General features: G+C 35.6%; 5 protein-coding genes across 5 annotated transcripts; all 5 read left to right on the forward strand. All coding sequences in view use genetic code 12, as the record gives it.

The window, feature by feature from the left end:
• Positions 1-68: 68 nt before the first annotated feature.
• On the forward strand, positions 69-2648 carry UBP16 (putative ubiquitin-specific protease UBP16; the record flags this gene model as incomplete). The annotated part of the gene is made up of 1 exon (XM_064999695.1): positions 69-2648. One exon carries the CDS (start codon positions 69-71, stop codon positions 2646-2648), a length of 2580 nt encoding a protein of 859 aa, XP_064855767.1.
• Positions 2649-3513: 865 nt separating this feature from the next.
• DASC09_061120 (DUF1765 domain-containing protein) lies at positions 3514-9024 on the forward strand (the record flags this gene model as incomplete). The annotated part of the gene is made up of 1 exon (XM_064999696.1): positions 3514-9024. One exon carries the CDS (start codon positions 3514-3516, stop codon positions 9022-9024), a length of 5511 nt encoding a protein of 1836 aa, XP_064855768.1.
• Positions 9025-10497: 1473 nt separating this feature from the next.
• BRE1 (E3 ubiquitin-protein ligase BRE1) lies at positions 10498-12651 on the forward strand (the record flags this gene model as incomplete). Its single annotated transcript, XM_064999697.1, has 1 exon — positions 10498-12651. One exon carries the CDS (start codon positions 10498-10500, stop codon positions 12649-12651), a length of 2154 nt encoding a protein of 717 aa, XP_064855769.1.
• Positions 12652-13060: 409 nt separating this feature from the next.
• DASC09_061140 (uncharacterized protein) lies at positions 13061-14269 on the forward strand (the record flags this gene model as incomplete). The annotated part of the gene is made up of 1 exon (XM_064999698.1): positions 13061-14269. The coding sequence occupies one exon, from the start codon at positions 13061-13063 to the stop codon at positions 14267-14269; it is 1209 nt and encodes a 402-aa protein (XP_064855770.1).
• A 539-nt stretch (positions 14270-14808) lies between these two features.
• DASC09_061150 (serine/threonine protein kinase HRR25) lies at positions 14809-16053 on the forward strand (the record flags this gene model as incomplete). The annotated part of the gene is made up of 1 exon (XM_064999699.1): positions 14809-16053. The coding sequence occupies one exon, from the start codon at positions 14809-14811 to the stop codon at positions 16051-16053; it is 1245 nt and encodes a 414-aa protein (XP_064855771.1).
• Between the last annotated feature and the right edge of the window lie 42 nt (positions 16054-16095).

Here is a 16095-nt window from a genome sequence, read left to right on the forward strand (position 1 = left end):
TGAAGTCATTCGATAGACTTTTCCAAAAGAAAAAAAACAAAAAAACAAAAAAAACCATAGAAGTTTGTATGATTTTCGAAGATTTTTACAACTTTTTGTTCCATATCAGTGACAATAAAGGTGAAAGTTTATTGAAAATAGGAAATCCAGTAGGTGTGTCAACGTTGATACGTCAAAGTATACTCAAGTTTCTTAAGGACCTTGAACAAAAGAGAACATTGTTGGTTGGTGCTTTAGCATTATTAACCGTTGGTTATATTTTAAGCCCTACTATTAGTCTCAGTTTCCAGTCAGAGAAAGAAAGAAAGCAGGCAAGAAAGAAAATGTTTTTAACTAAACGTATTGATAAGTATTCCACAACTCTTCGGAACCCCAGAAATGATTGTTTTGCAAACTCGACATTGCAGGCTTTATCATCCTGTTCAAGCTTGATTAGTTATTTGAACATCTTCAACAAGTTCCATCAAGATTTTATTGAGTTTTACCAAAACTCTCCGTTGAAAGACCAAATGAAGGGTGATGATGGGATTAAGAACTTGGATAACTTGATCCCGTTGCATCATGAACTTTCAATCTATATCTTCAAATTGAATACCCCTATTGTTTATTCTAATGTGATTTCTGTTAGATCTTTCCTCAAGGTCATCGAAAAAATCTTCAATTCCCAAATTTCATCTAACCAACATGATGCTCATGAGTTATTGCAGATCATTCTTCAAACTTTGGAAAGCGAATACTTGAATTTGATCAAAGTAGTGACGTTATACAAAGAAGACTTAACCAAGTTCACAGATGATCATGTTGATGATGAAGATGTGAAAAGAAAAGTTGATGGGTTTGTGGATAAATTAATTATCCCAAGCTTCTCATTTTATGGACATGGTATTTCTCAATTTACCTGTTTATCTTGTCTACAGAAATCCACCTTAACAAAATACCCTTTTTCTATTCTCTCGTTGCCAGTGCCTCAGAAAAGACAAATTGAGTTGAGCGACTTGATTTTGAAGAACCAAAACGAAACGATTTCTGATTATGCATGTATGAATTGCAAGATCAAGTCTATTTTGAAGATCGAAAAACAGAGAGAATTCAAGAAAGGTATGAATGAGGTGTTGAATGGGGTTGATGACAGTTCATCGAACAAAAGTGCCGGTGATGAATCGCCCGGTAGTAGTGATGATATAAAGACACAATATCTTGCCAAATTGAAGGACATGGAGAATTTTTGCAGAATCAATGATGAAATAGAGGACAAAGATTTGGAGAATTTCATCAACAACTACGAATATGAGGGATTCAAAACTTCAAATTTAAAATCTACGATCATCAAAAACCACTACTTGATTAAGTTGCCACAAATTATGATTTTCCATCTATCAAGATCAATTTTTGAAAATAACTTTTCTACAAAGAATAAATGCAAAGTGAAATTTGAGAAAAAGATCAATTTAAAAGTTAACAAAAAGATCTTTATGGACTACAAGATGCAAGAAAATGTGACTAGTTTGGATGATGAAGATGATAGCGATGATGAAGATAGTAGCAACAACAACGATGATGATAGTGATGATGACGGTGTTGTTGATGATGATGATGATGATGATGATGTTGATAGTGATGTTGTTGATGATGATGATGATGACGATGATGATGATGACGAAGATGTTGATAGCGACTCAATCGCTGATGATGAAGCATCAGATATTGAACCCCATGAAAAATTAAATGAGCTAATACACACAATCAAAAACATGGATATAGAAGGTAGCAACACAAATACAGAGGCCCATTCAAGGGAAAATAATTTTGGCCATTTGATTGACTTCAAAATGAAAGCGATGGTCAGACACACTGGTAGTCATTACTATGGGCATTACGAATGCTATAAAAAGAAGCCAATGTATTATAAATCGCATCATAAAATTATCAATAAGAACCCAATTATTGATTTGGACAATCTTGCAATTAATGAGTACAGTAATTCCGAGAAGGTCGATGAGTTGAAAAATCTACAGGAACAATTTGTTGAAGACAACGAGAGAATTGATTTCCAATATTATAGCTCTGACAAGAGCAAGCAAATTAATGACGATGTTCCAGTTGTTGACATTAATGGCAATGAGGCAGTTATGTCACCGGAAATAAACTCCCCAAAAGAATTTGATGGTGTCGCCGCCATTACTGTTACTGATTATGACGAAAAGGAAGAAGAGGATGCTTCGGATGCTCATACTGATTTAGGAGAAGAAGATACTATCCCAGAAAATGAAATAAGAAGAGGAAGATCCAGAACATTGTCACTCTCGTTTAGAAGAGGTTTGAGTAGACTATCAAGAAACAGTGGGTCCAATACTTCCTTAAGTTCCATGGGCTCTTTTTCTTTAGCACCTATGGGATCAGATGCTCAAGACTTGAGTAGTGTTGATAGTGCCAAAAGCAAATCAGGAAGCTTTACTAGTAGTAGGGCGTCAAGTGTTAGTCGCAGATCTACTATTAGCAGAAAAACGGAACACAAGGAGGTAAAAATAAGTAGCATAATCAAAAAGCCGTTCTGGAAGTTGAGTGATAGTGAGGTTACAGAGGTTACTGATGCAACTGTATTTAACGACACTGCAGCAGTTTACATGTTGTTTTATGAAAGAAGATGAGCGCAAGCTGGAGTTATAACTGTTTGTTTCTTTGTTCCCTCCTTCCGTCCCCCCTTTTTTTTTATCCTTTCTCTATTTTTTTTTTCTATTTTTTTTTTCTTTTATTTGTTTATTTCACTTTATTACTGGATACAATACACACATTTAGACTCTTTGGATGTTTTGATAAGATATGCAGCATGTGACCTGCCCTATTCACAGACCGGTGAATGGCACAGTTCACTCCCGGTATGACAGCATATTGCAGCGTGACTTCCGGCAAACAGAGCACTGCCTTTGTCGGATTTCACAATACGGGGTGAATTCTCTCACAAAACTTTCGGCCTTTAGGGGGTGAATGATAGTTTGTTGTGTTTGTCTTCCTTCACAATAGTTTTGTGCTTAGTCTTACGTTCTCCTTTCAAATTCACAATGCTTTCATTCCGAATTAGACCACAAAATCATATACCAATAAAATAACCACCTTAAGCCTCATCCTTTATTTCTCATCCCGCCTTCCTTGTTTTATTTTTTTTTTGTTTTTGCTGCAGTTGCAACTCAGGAGCCCATAAATATTCATTGAAAGATCCACTTTTGTACCCCAATTCTGGCTGTGTGGTACCTTATCCTGTCTCTCCTAAGTCATCAATTCTTGAGCCTCCAAATTACAGCCCACTATTATACTATTCATTATTTTTTGTTGCATCTTTTTTGTTTTTTTGTTTTGTTTGTGTTCTGGTCCTTCCTATTTTGTCCTCTCTTCCTGAGTTTCTCTCCCATTTGCTAATCTTATATCATTTCCCCGGATTCAAAAGATTTATGGAGGAACCACATATATTAATAAGCCACCAAGAAGAGTAATTTTGCAATCGCTAGTGGTATAATTATGGAAGCGTTAAGACCTTCTGCTGATAATGTTCCAAGTATCCTTCAGAAGTCTTCACCTCCGCTCGATAACTCCGTTGTGCCACAACAACAACAACAACAACAACAACAACAACAACAACAACAACAACAAAACAATGGCAATGGTACGACTTCACAAATTGGTTCCAAGAGCGCTTCGAATCATTCCATTTCAACCTCGCTGACTTCTTCTTTCCTAACCCACCAATCAACTAATCCAACCTCTTTGAGCTCAGCAAATTTGCACTCATCAATGTCAAGCAATTTAAACACCAATAATGGTGCAAATTTAACAGGTGTTCAGAGTTTGGGTGTCAATTCCAATTCACGAAAAAGTTATGCTAAGCAATTCAAAAAGCTAAAATCCGAATATAAGATGATAGCTGGGGAACTATCTAAGTTCAAAAACAAATCAGGAATACCAAAGGCAAACCATCTACGATTGGTGCTAATCAAGTTTTTGAGATCTCAAAATGATGAGATATTCTCCCAAATTCCAGCGACATATTGCGTCAAAGCCGCTACTATTGGTTGCAAAGTGTTACTAAAGTGGTGGAGTGCCATCATAAACGCTTTGACTGACACCAAGAAACCAATCCCTGCTTCCCAAAAGTCTGCATTTTATGAATGTATCTCCAGAATCTTGGCTCGTGCTGAATGGAAGCTTGTTATTGATAATGCTCATAATACTACGGATTTGGAGAATGACTATACCAGCAAATATACCAGTTTATTGACCAAAACTTTGGATCACGCAATAAATCAGTTGAGTAATAAAAATAACTCCACCCTATCGTTATCGGCTTTTACTGGCAAAGTTTTTGCCACTAGTTTTTTCCACTTGAAGGGAGTTTCAAATGCGTTATTGTTTCTATTAAATGTTAGAATCTCGTCTATTTTAACAAATTACGATGTTTTTTTCAAGGATGAGAAAAATTTCAATGAAATTTCAAGCCTATGTCAAAGTTCAGATAAATTCAGGTACAAGTTTCCGACGAATGTTCACTCGTTCATCCAAGTGGAGACTTTGACTTATGGCATGAAATTGGATCATTTGAATACTAAATCTAAGATGAGTAGATTATTTTCGAGTGATAATTTGGGTTGTATCAAACTCGATTTTGACACGAAGTTAAATGAACATTTAAGTAACAATTTATCATCATCAACATCATCAACATCAACATCACCAGCGCCATCACCTCCGAATGGTTTACTTGATTCCAATTCTGACTCTTCAGAACCTAAGGATGATGGGACTATGAATTCTCAAGTATTATTGCCCCTGCATTCCTTATCAAAAATCAGTAATAAATCAAGTTCTCACCAAAGTGGCAGCACTGGCTCTTCAATTTTTCAAAGTCCTTCTAGAGCCAACGGTAGTCCCCAATTGAATTCTCGACCAATATTAAAATCCTCTCATCCGCGCAGTAGGAAGTTCAATTTCAATGCAACTAAACCACCGAGGGCCCCAGTGGAAGGAATTGCAGATCCTCAAGGTCCGTGGGTAAAAAAATGGAGTAATTTCAATAGTGATGTGTTTATTTCTTTTTTGAGACATTATCTCACCCATATCAGTGACTATTTGGTAGAAACTAATAAAATTGGAAGTATTTCCACAGCAGAACATATGAAATTGAAAATGGCTGATCTCTTGCATGATCGTCATTTGAATAATTTGAACTGCTTGATTGTCACTCCAGGCTTCAATATTGTTTGGAGTCATGTTTATGATATCATTACGTGGACTATCAAGAATAATGCTTCTAAAAACGCTGGTAATAGTAGCAAGAAGCACAATAATAATTCTGGGCTTAGTAGTTCCAGTTCAATAAGGTCCAATGGAAGTATGTTATGGGGTCAAAAATTCAATGCGTCTGCTGATGGAGGTAATTTTGGATCTAATAACAATATGACATTAAATTTTTTCAATTTATCATCAATATCAAGCCTATCTTCGACAAATGATCACAGAAAAAATACGATTTTGCATCCTATTGCCAAAATTTTCCTGATTTTGAGAGACTTTTTGTATAATCCAAAGTCTACAAATGAGAAACTTATGGCAGGTTTGATCATTAACAACTTCGATAATTTATTGATTCGCTACGCTAAAGAAATATCTGCTTATGATTTTGCAAAAGCTGGGCCAATGTTAGATTTAGTCCAGGAATTTGCCACTCAAGTTTGCTCATGCCCTTCGTCCTCAGATGCCAATACTGGGAATATAGGGTCTGATGGAACTTTTGTCAGCGGTTATGAACTGAACAATGAAAATGATTGGAATTATGTACACAGAAGCAGCAATAATTATCTCAGGAGCTTGCACTTTGGCAAATGTATTAATTGGGAGTTCTGGTTAAATGCCGTCCAAAATATGTTGATGACTGAGAGTATCAACTCCCAATTGAAAGCACTTGCCTTCTTATTCAATATATGGGACTTTATTCCCGATGAAAATGCTGCGGCTGTTAAGGATGATGAGGGGAAGAAATATAATCCAAATTCGTTCTTTAATGAAAGTTTAAAATATAACTGTGATTGGATCAAGAATCCAAACTGCTCTCTCAAGTATAACTTCTCGTGCTGGTTGGTGTCATCAAAAAATTGGATGAAGTTTTTTTGCCATTGGTTGCCATTGGTTCGGTCATATTATTTGAGATTGATTGTTTGGAGACTCCTTTCAATGAAATTGAATTCTCACTCCATTATGAGCTCCGATTTTTCAGGGACAAATAGTGATGGAACTATGGATGATAGTTCATCAATGATACTTGCTCGCCAAGGGTATTCTTCAACATCTTTGTTCTCGCAAAATGGAATTTCTTTTAACGCTTCCAGACCGATTTCCAAAGCCGAGGGTTCTAACTCTCGTAACATCAGTGGTCGAATAATTCACAATAGCTTTAATGACTCTTATATCAATAAGGAAAAAATCAAAAAAATTGTGACGGATCGCTTGAACTTATCGTATCAAAAAATTATAAAGATTTCACAATTCAGTTCTGTGGGTTACTATTTGATGCCAGACATGAATGGTTCATGTCCTATTGTGAGCAAAAGGTTTTCCATAACGCCTATCAATTTTAAAAATACTGATGAGAATTTTTTTGTTGACTCTAGTATGAATTTCTTAAATGATAAATCTGCTAATGGTGCTGATAGCACCCAATATTGCTCGGAGAGGAACACACAACAAGACGATGAATTGGATAATAAACAAACCAAACAGACAAGCAAAAGTGGCACAGATTATGTGGAACCAACGGACCCCTCTTTTTTTGATAACTTAGTGCCATCTTTGAATGGTGTGATCAACAGCCGCCAATCTCAGAGGCGTAAAATTAGTCCGTTTGAAATCTTCGATGATGCCGTATACAGTAGTAGCGCGTATTCTTTAATGATTAACAATGATGGGAACAATGATGGAAATAATAATTGTGGCAACGACGATGATTTCAACACTTTGACGTCTATCAATACAATGGTTACTATAGATAATCCATCAAATGAAAACGGCGAAGAGAAGCCTGTGAAGTCAAAATCTGTTGCGGCTGGTGATAAAAATGCCACTAAAAACTCTATGATGTCAAGGTCTTTTTCGATTAGGAATTCCAAGAGCAAAAGTTTCACCAACTTGAACCGATCCAGCATTACATCCACCACTAACATCAACACGAATGGCACTAATGTCAAGGATAATGGTAGTGGGAGATTATTTGGGTTCGCTATGAAGTTATTTAAGAAATCTAAGAGTAGCTCCAATATCGTTAATGATTCCCAAGGACTTGGATTGTCTTTCCATAACCACGGAGAAGAATTTCCTAAACTACCGGATAATATAGACTTGCGGAGCTTTGAAACCGGAGCTGAAAAATCTTTGGACCCTCTGAAGGAGAAAAATATTTCTGCATCTACTGACAAGTCTACCTCTGTTTATGCTGCATTAGGCGACTCTATTATCGATAATACAGATGCTTCTAGAGGATATCTTCTGGGTAGAAAGGAAAAAAGTGATACATCTTTGGTTACAAGAAGAAAGACCTTCGATGGTAAAAAGTATAACAACAAGATAATAAATGATGGAAGCAAGTCGGCAACAGATTTCAAGAAATTGAATGATCAAGCTAATAAAACGAAGTCTTTGATTCCTATCTCCAAACCATTATCTGCTTCTGCTCCTAGGACCCCTAAATCAATTGTATCGAGGTCAAGCTCAAAGGATGAAAACCATTCCATCAAAAGTAAAGACGCGGACTCATTCTTTGATGATGATGATTATGACGATGAAGATGAAGATGATGACGATGATGATATTTCCTCATTTGCTAGTTCCAAGAGAAAGTTAAGAAACAAAGCGTCAATGAGATCTTTGAAAAATTTAACCAATGGAACTAAATTTGGATCAGCTAAGAGAAATGCTACATCTACGTCGCTAAAATCTATGTCCTCTTCAATGATGAATAGTGCTGCTGCAAATGGATCTGGTGGCAAAGCAAAAAGTGATGGCTTAGAATCGTTGCCTTTACCCCCAGAATTTCAGAATAGGGTTCCAGAAGTCCTGCGTCAAATCTTCAAGTTTTCATTAATTTGGAATGATGAATCAATCAACTATCAATTGTATGTAATCAATAATTTACCCTTTGCTAGGTTTCATAGTCCGACTTCTTATGCCAATTTCAATGCCAATAACAAGTTTCCACATTATCCAAGCTTGCCTTTCAGTCAATCTATGGGTATTGGATACTTACCAGCTGATGAAGAGTACACAAATGGTACCGAAATTGAAACTGAAGGATACAGTAGTGATACTAGTAATAGTGGTTCTATTGTGGCTGAGCTTCTGGAAAACACTAATGAAAACAGTAAACTTGTTGGTCAATATTTTGATAGTACTATCAATGTGGGTATGGAATCGAAGATTGATTTATCCAATGGCCCATTCAATACGGAAGATAGATCATTGCTGGTAAATGAGACTTCTGTGACCACATTTTTCACTTGTCACACCGAGGTTTCTCCTGATGTCACAAACTCTACCTTAATGCTTCTGAATGAAGGAGATCATGAGGGCATCGATCATATGATTTCAAAGAGTTTTGCATTACCTGATGATCAATCTTTCGCAGATCATGATGCTTCAAATATTGTTTCTTCCCTAGGCGCTAACCTTAACGAAGTCAAAGATTCTTCCATGATACCAAGATCACATGAAGATATGAAGCCCAAGGAATTACAAAGACTACATAGAGAACGTAGTTTTGCCATGGAAACTTTGAGAAAATGGGGCATTGTGGGAAAATCTTTGAATGAATGGAATAATGTTGTCAAAGAATATGAAGACTTTATCAGGACCCGAAGAATGGCTATGGAAAAACAAAAATTTTTGAGCATTCACAATGATGAAGTCTATGCTAATGACTTCCTAGGAATAGATTTTGTCCCATTGTTAATTGCAGAAGCCCCAGTTCCAAAGATTAACGCTTCATGATATTGTTTAGTTACTGTGATAGGTTTTTTTTTTGTTTATTATTCCGACTATAGATGATTGTGCACTTATTTTAGTATATTATTATCATCTCTTTTTTTTTTTCCTTTCCAATTGTATTAATTATGTTTTCTGTTCTGTTCTGTTGTGTTCTGTTGTGTTCTTATTTTTAATTTAATTTGGCTTTCAAACCTTACTTTTCTACACCGTCTGTTCATAGATGCATTTTTTTTCTTTTAATTTTTCAAGTTTGACTTCTTCGCTGTTCATTATTATTTCTAGAGGTGCTTTTAATATTATTGTTCATAACCGTCGGATATGGATGCATATTTAATAACTTTTCATCAAAAAAAAAAAAAAATAAAAAAAAGATTGAAGTAATTGGAGGAACTTGTAATAAGAGAGTGAAGTAGTTCTGTAACAGGCCCTTCACAGCTGAAGCACACCCGGACAAAGGCTGGGAAAGACTCTGGTAAGCTGATATGTCCTCGCCTATATATATATATATATAGTGAGGCTTCATTACCACAGTAGGAAATGGTATATAGGAATTAAGTTACCCCCATTCTTGTTCATCAGAATCGCCTGTAAACTAACCTAGTGTAAATACCAGATTATGAAGAATCTTGGAAGTTTGGCAGATGATTTTCCTGTAATAATTATCGCAAGCAAACCAGTATTATTCAGTGGTAATCCTCAGCTTGAGATTGTAATTTCAGGTTTTTTTTCATCTATTAATTTTCATCTATTGTTATTGTCAAATCAGGTAGATCAATAATAGTTTTCCAATGCATCATTCAAAAGAAGTATATTTGTTTTATCACATGTGGAAACTGTCCTTGCAAATCTGAAAAATTTGAGACAAAAAAAAAACCACTTACAAAAAAAAAAACAAAAGCGTAAACTGGTAGAACAGAACACTCACAATAAATTAGTACCTGATAGCACTATTCAGTAAAACACATTTTTTTCTTTTCCCCCAGTATAGCAATAGCATCTTCTGTGTGTGGATGCGCGCAGATACTTTCAAAACACGGGGCACAATATCACATTTGTTCCGGGTAATACAGTGTACTGTGGTTTTTTTCTTTATTTTTTTATTTTTTTTTTTTTTTTAAATTGAAAGAACAATTTTTAATACAGCCAGCTTTGTGAGGTACCAATAAGTCCGACTTTGACCGACTTTAGCCACAACGTCTATATTAAGATAACTAAATAATCATCTGTCAGAGTTGGTTAATTTTTTTGTCATCATTTTTCAGGAGCAGTTTGCCTTTTCAATTTGCTGGTGGTATTTAATATTTTGGTTTATATCAACAATACATTTGAAAGTGTAAGGACTGCCAATTCTACAATAGATCTTCTTGACGATATATCCTTATAATTCAATTATCTATTGAGTGCCTTTAATAGTCGACTTGTTGCATTCTCGTTGCCCATTTGTTTCTTGATGCTTTTTTAAGAAAGCTATTAACAATGGCCCTTGATAATAAAAGATTGAGCAGTCTGCCTACAGATGAAGAAAATAGAAGCAAAAAGCGAAAGGTGCTAGATACTTTAAATGATGAAGGACCTCTAACTCAAGAGGATGTCATATATTTTCAAAAGGAGGCAATCTTCAGAAAATTGTCGCTTTACAAGGAAGAATTATTGATCACAAAGAAAAGTTTAGAAAATTGGAAGAAAGATTGCAATTGCAACTCCGAAAAACTTTCCTTATTGAGTGGCTGGTGGCTCAATATAATAGAAACTTTGAATGCTAATGGAATGGTCAGCAAATCGGAGATGGATAATATTGACTCTCAAAGAAGTGTGCTTTTTGTTGGCGAAGAAGTTGGAACTAATAGAGAGAATTTCAAAGTTATGTTAGAGCTACGGAGAAATATCTTACAAAAAATACTAGATCCATTATTGAAGAAAGCTGGTATAAATAATACTGATGCTGATTTGAAGCTGAAGGTAGAGTCCCTTTTAAATGAGCTTTCAAAGGAAAAATCTAGACGACAGACATTGCAGCAAGAAAGAGGGCGCTATTTAGAAGATAATAAGGAGTTAAAAAGTAAAGTAATGGAACTAGTGCATCAGAATAATAGATTGACTTCCAAAACATTGAAACGAACAGATGAATCATTGATGGATGATGGCAACAAAGATAAAGATGAGGAGGAAAAGGACATTGCAGAGAACAATGGTATGAAAAAAGAGGAAACTCAAAGTGTGGAAAAAATTTCAAATGGCGTTTCCATTAATGAAAAGGAATGTGAAGAACAGGTAGATGATTTATCTGTCCAAATAACTGAATTAAAATCTCAGGTTGATATCTTGACTAACCAGATTGAAGAGGAAAGCTCCAGATCATCAAAATGCAAACAAGAAATCTCAACTTATGAATTGCGACTTTTAAATCTCACCGAGGATGATCTACAGAACTCTATCGTTTATAAGAACTTGATTAGTAAAATTGAGAAACTCAACAATGAAAATGGTGAATTGACAAATAAAGATTCTACCTTAATTAATAAAATCTCTGAACTTGAAAACGAGCACAAGAATGTGACTGATAAGTTTGAATCAAAAGTGTTGGAAGAGAAGAAAATGCTACAGTCTCATTTAGAAAAAGCAGAAGCTGATTTAGCCAGAGTTCGTACGAATCGTGATGATTTGATTGCCAAATTAGAGATAATCAGCGCCGAAAAAAAGTCCAAAGAAATTTATGATGAGTTGATGAACACAATTGAGAATCAAAAGGAAGAAATTGAGAAATTAACGTCTGAGAGACGTAACCAGCTAACAGAAATTGCTGAAGGAGATGTGGATATTCAAAACTTAAAGATGCAAAACCAAACTCTTATAAATGAATTGAAGGACATGGAAGTTGCCTTCAACCAAACTCAAGCTCAGCTCAACAAGAAATTCGAATCTCTTATTAATAATGAAAATATTATTACCAAATTAAAATTAGAGAAGAATAAGGCTGATCAAAAATACTTTGCTGCAATGCGAGTCAAAGAATCGTTGACTAATGAAACAAAAACTTTGAAGATTCAGAATGCAAGATCCAGTGAACTTATCTCTCAGTTGAAAGAGTTCGAGAAGTTGACACAATCTAAAATTAAAGCTCTTGAGTCGAACTTGGGTAATATGAAAATTGTAAGTGTCGAGAAGACTAAGGAAATCGATATTTTGAAGAGCAAATTAAACGAGCTCATCAATTCTTTTGATATTTTGAAGAAAAAGTTTGACCAGTTGAGTAATGAAAAGAAGACTTCAGTGGGAAAATTTCATGAATTTGAGGAAACAATCAAATCGCTAAAAAGACAAGTTGAACAATTAAAAGCTAAGAATTCTTCTCACGAACGGATTATTGGAAGATACCGTAAAAGAAACGGTGATTCTGAAAAGAATAATAGTATTGTTGAATACAAAGAAGATAATACTAGAATTGAAGGATTGATTTCAATAGCTAAATGTTCAATATGCTCAATCAGATTTAAAGATACCGCTTTGAAAACATGCGGCCATGTATTTTGTCAAGAGTGTGTTAATAATCGGTTGAATGCAAGATTGAGAAAATGTCCTTCTTGTAACTGCGCCTTCTCTTACAATGATTTACTTTCAGTTCATTTGTGATCATGTATTATTGCAATCTCCAAAAAAGATGGCTTATGTTTTTGCCCTTTATTGTACCAAAACCTTTCATTTGCTTCTATTTATTTTCCCATTTTTTATATCATATTTTTTCCCCTTTCTCTTTCTGTATTTGGCCTAAGGATTTATTGTTTGTTTTTGTACACTAGTGTTGTCCTTTGATTGAATCATGATTTACATTCTTATAAATATAAATGTTACTTCAAAGAGAATTTCTGTTTAATGAATATGCTAGCTAGCAAGTAGAGAAACCTATAGCCCAAATAATGCCACACTCTGTTTTGCTAAACGCATCCCAACAAATCAAATGTGTAACAAATTAATTCATATCCAGAACTAACAATTTTGAAACAAACACATTCAGCTTCTCTGGTTGTTAGTGATTATTATAATGCTAGGAAAGGCGAGTCCTATCAATTATAGAAGGCCACTACAGGTAGTGAATCTGATAAGATGTAACTCATCGGCACGCAAGAAGGCATCAGTGAATCTATCTGTAGATGAAGATGCATCAGCAAAAAAAATCAGTGATGGGTCGATGGTTGATCTGAATATTAAATTGTCCAAGATATATGATGAGATAGCACAAAAAGAGTATGATGAAAATTTTTTTAAAGAAATTCTGTATTCTAAAATACCCCCTTATGCGGATAAGTTAACCAAGGACATTGCCATCTCAAAACCTTGGAGAGGGGAGCAAGGCGCCAGTGAAATATCAGCAAGGATCACGAATGATTCAAATAAATACATCAAAAAGAGAGTTTCAACAGCACCTACAGGGTTTGAATTGAAGAAGAAATTGACTGTACCTGAAAGGATGATAAGGGCCAAAGAGAACTCTTTAGATTATACATTGTTGAAACATACAAGTGAGGAGGATTCAAAGTTTAGGGAAATGATGAGAGAGAAGTTATTAGGTCCAGAGCAGGTAACAAGGGTAAGCTTTTCAGATGCTTTCTTTTTAGCTGATGCAAAGATTGCTGATGCCAAAGCCAAGGGACAGTTCAATAACTTGCCAAAAGGGAAACCACTTGACCATACATATCAACAAAATCCTTACCTTGATACTACGGATTACCATTTGAACAATATTTTAAAGCGACAGGAAGTCAAAATACCATGGATTGAGAAACAGGGTTCGGTTGCTATCGAAGTGAAAAAATTCAGAGAAAATTTGAAAAAGGAATGGGTGACTAGGGCAGTTCACAAGATTGATAATATGAAAAAGAATGATACAGGTGACGATAAATTGAAATGTGCGGAATATTACTCGGTAAATTACGCAAAATTGATTGATAGGTCATGGGAAGACCAGAAAAAAAAGTTTTTGAACTTATCAATACGACATTTGAATGATTCCATCAGGGGATATAACTTGCAGGCACCGATGGCTTCGCATATATTTTATCTAGTGGAGGAGAAGGAGCTTGCAAGATGTTATAAAGATGGCTCTAAGGAGATTGTTAGTGCTATGAAGAACTATATATTTGGCGACACAAAGTCTCATATGACCTCACATGAGGCTACCAAGCAACATATCAAGTCTGGACCTCAGCAACTGATCTCTGGAACTCTTTGGAAAATATTCAGTAAAAAATAGTATTTGCTTCTATGCAGATATATGTATATATTTATGTAGACAAAACAGCAACAAAACAGATAAAGAAGATAACAACTCAGAGAATAGTTATGCACCGTCTATGTGCAGGGTGTGATACCCTATAGGGTTATGAGGATGGTGCGCTGAAAGTCCGGGTGATCTTTTGAGGATGGAACTCCTTTCCTTTTTTCTTGAAGACGAGGGAAAAAAATAATAAAGATTTTGTAAAGTTTTGTGTTTGTGGCATTACATTAATCGATTATCTTGCGATCCGCGTTTGTTTGCAATAGCAGAAAAGTTCTCAAAGACGGTCTATAAACCTATAACTATTGCGGAGCTCATTTTGGAAATAGCGACTATCTATTGCTTTTCCTCATCTACTCTTATTCGTTGTCTTACAAATCCAACACCCCTTTTCTCTTTTTCCCTATACTTTGAGATTCAAGTTTGGTAACCAGAGCCTCCTCAAGGTAAAAGAAAGTTTCGTGGTTTACCTCTCCTTGATAAACATTACAAGTTCATCAAAGCACACCTGAAATATGGACTTGAGAGTTGGAAGAAAGTATCGTTTGGGCCGCAAGATCGGTGCCGGTTCGTTTGGTGATATTTACATGGGTACAAACATCATCACCAGAGAAGAAGTAGCAATCAAATTAGAATCAATCACTGCGAAGCATCCTCAGCTTGAATATGAAGCCAGAGTTTATAGAGCCCTTAGCGGAGGTGTTGGGATTCCATTTGTGAGATATTACGGTACTGATTGTGAGTTCAACTGTATGGTTATTGACTTGCTTGGACCTTCATTGGAAGACCTTTTTAACTACTGTAATAGAAGATTTTCCTATAAGACAGTTTTGCTTTTGGCAGACCAACTACTTTGTCGTCTTGAATATATTCATGCCAGATCATTCATCCACAGAGATATCAAACCAGATAATTTCTTGATGGGTACCGGCAGAAGATCAAACCAAGTGAATGTAATTGACTTTGGGTTAGCTAAGAAGTACAGAGATAATAGAACTTATATGCATATTCCTTACAGAGAAAACAAAAATTTAACTGGTACGGCCAGATATGCCAGTATCAACACACACTTGGGTATTGAGCAGTCAAGAAGAGATGATTTGGAAAGTTTGGGATATGTTTTTGTATATTTCTGCAAAGGATCTTTACCTTGGCAAGGTTTGAAGGCAGCAACTAAGAGACAAAAATACGAGCGTATCATGGAAAAGAAAGTTACGACTCCAATTGAAGTGTTGTGTAAAGGCTTGCCAAATATTTTTGAGCGCTACTTTGAATACGTCAAAAACTTGAGATTCGAAGATAAACCAGATTATGGTTTCCTTAGAGGAATATTCAGAGATTATTATTTGGAACAGCATTACAGATATGATTACATTTATGACTGGACAATAGTTAAATACCAACAAGCTAAATTAGCCCAGAAGAATAGCAATGGCGAAGAAGAAGAAGCCGGTGCATCTAATCAAAAGAGCTCCACTAGAGCTCCTTTCCTTTTAGACCCTACTATTGTTCCTCCACATCAAGCTAATCAAATAGTGTTTTATCAACCAAACCAACCGGAGGCGCCACAGACACAGCCTAACGTTTCAAAGGCTGCTCCTCAAACACAAGTTCCGGTCCAAGCCCCTGCTCATGCCCAGGCCCAGGAGGACCCAAGTTTAGTTCCAAATATATCTTTAGTTGTTTCCCCAAACATGCCTCAAGAACAAGCCGATGGCAATAAAGCAAAGAAAGACCTTGTTTCTTCTGCATGGCTTTAAATTATGTTGGTATATACATACAATTCATTCTTAAAATTACAC

The sequence above is a fragment of the Saccharomycopsis crataegensis genome, assembly GCF_037102585.1.
Source record: "Saccharomycopsis crataegensis DNA, jcf7180000000098, whole genome shotgun sequence".
In the NCBI taxonomy this organism is placed as follows: Eukaryota; Fungi; Ascomycota; class Saccharomycetes; order Ascoideales; family Saccharomycopsidaceae; genus Saccharomycopsis; species Saccharomycopsis crataegensis.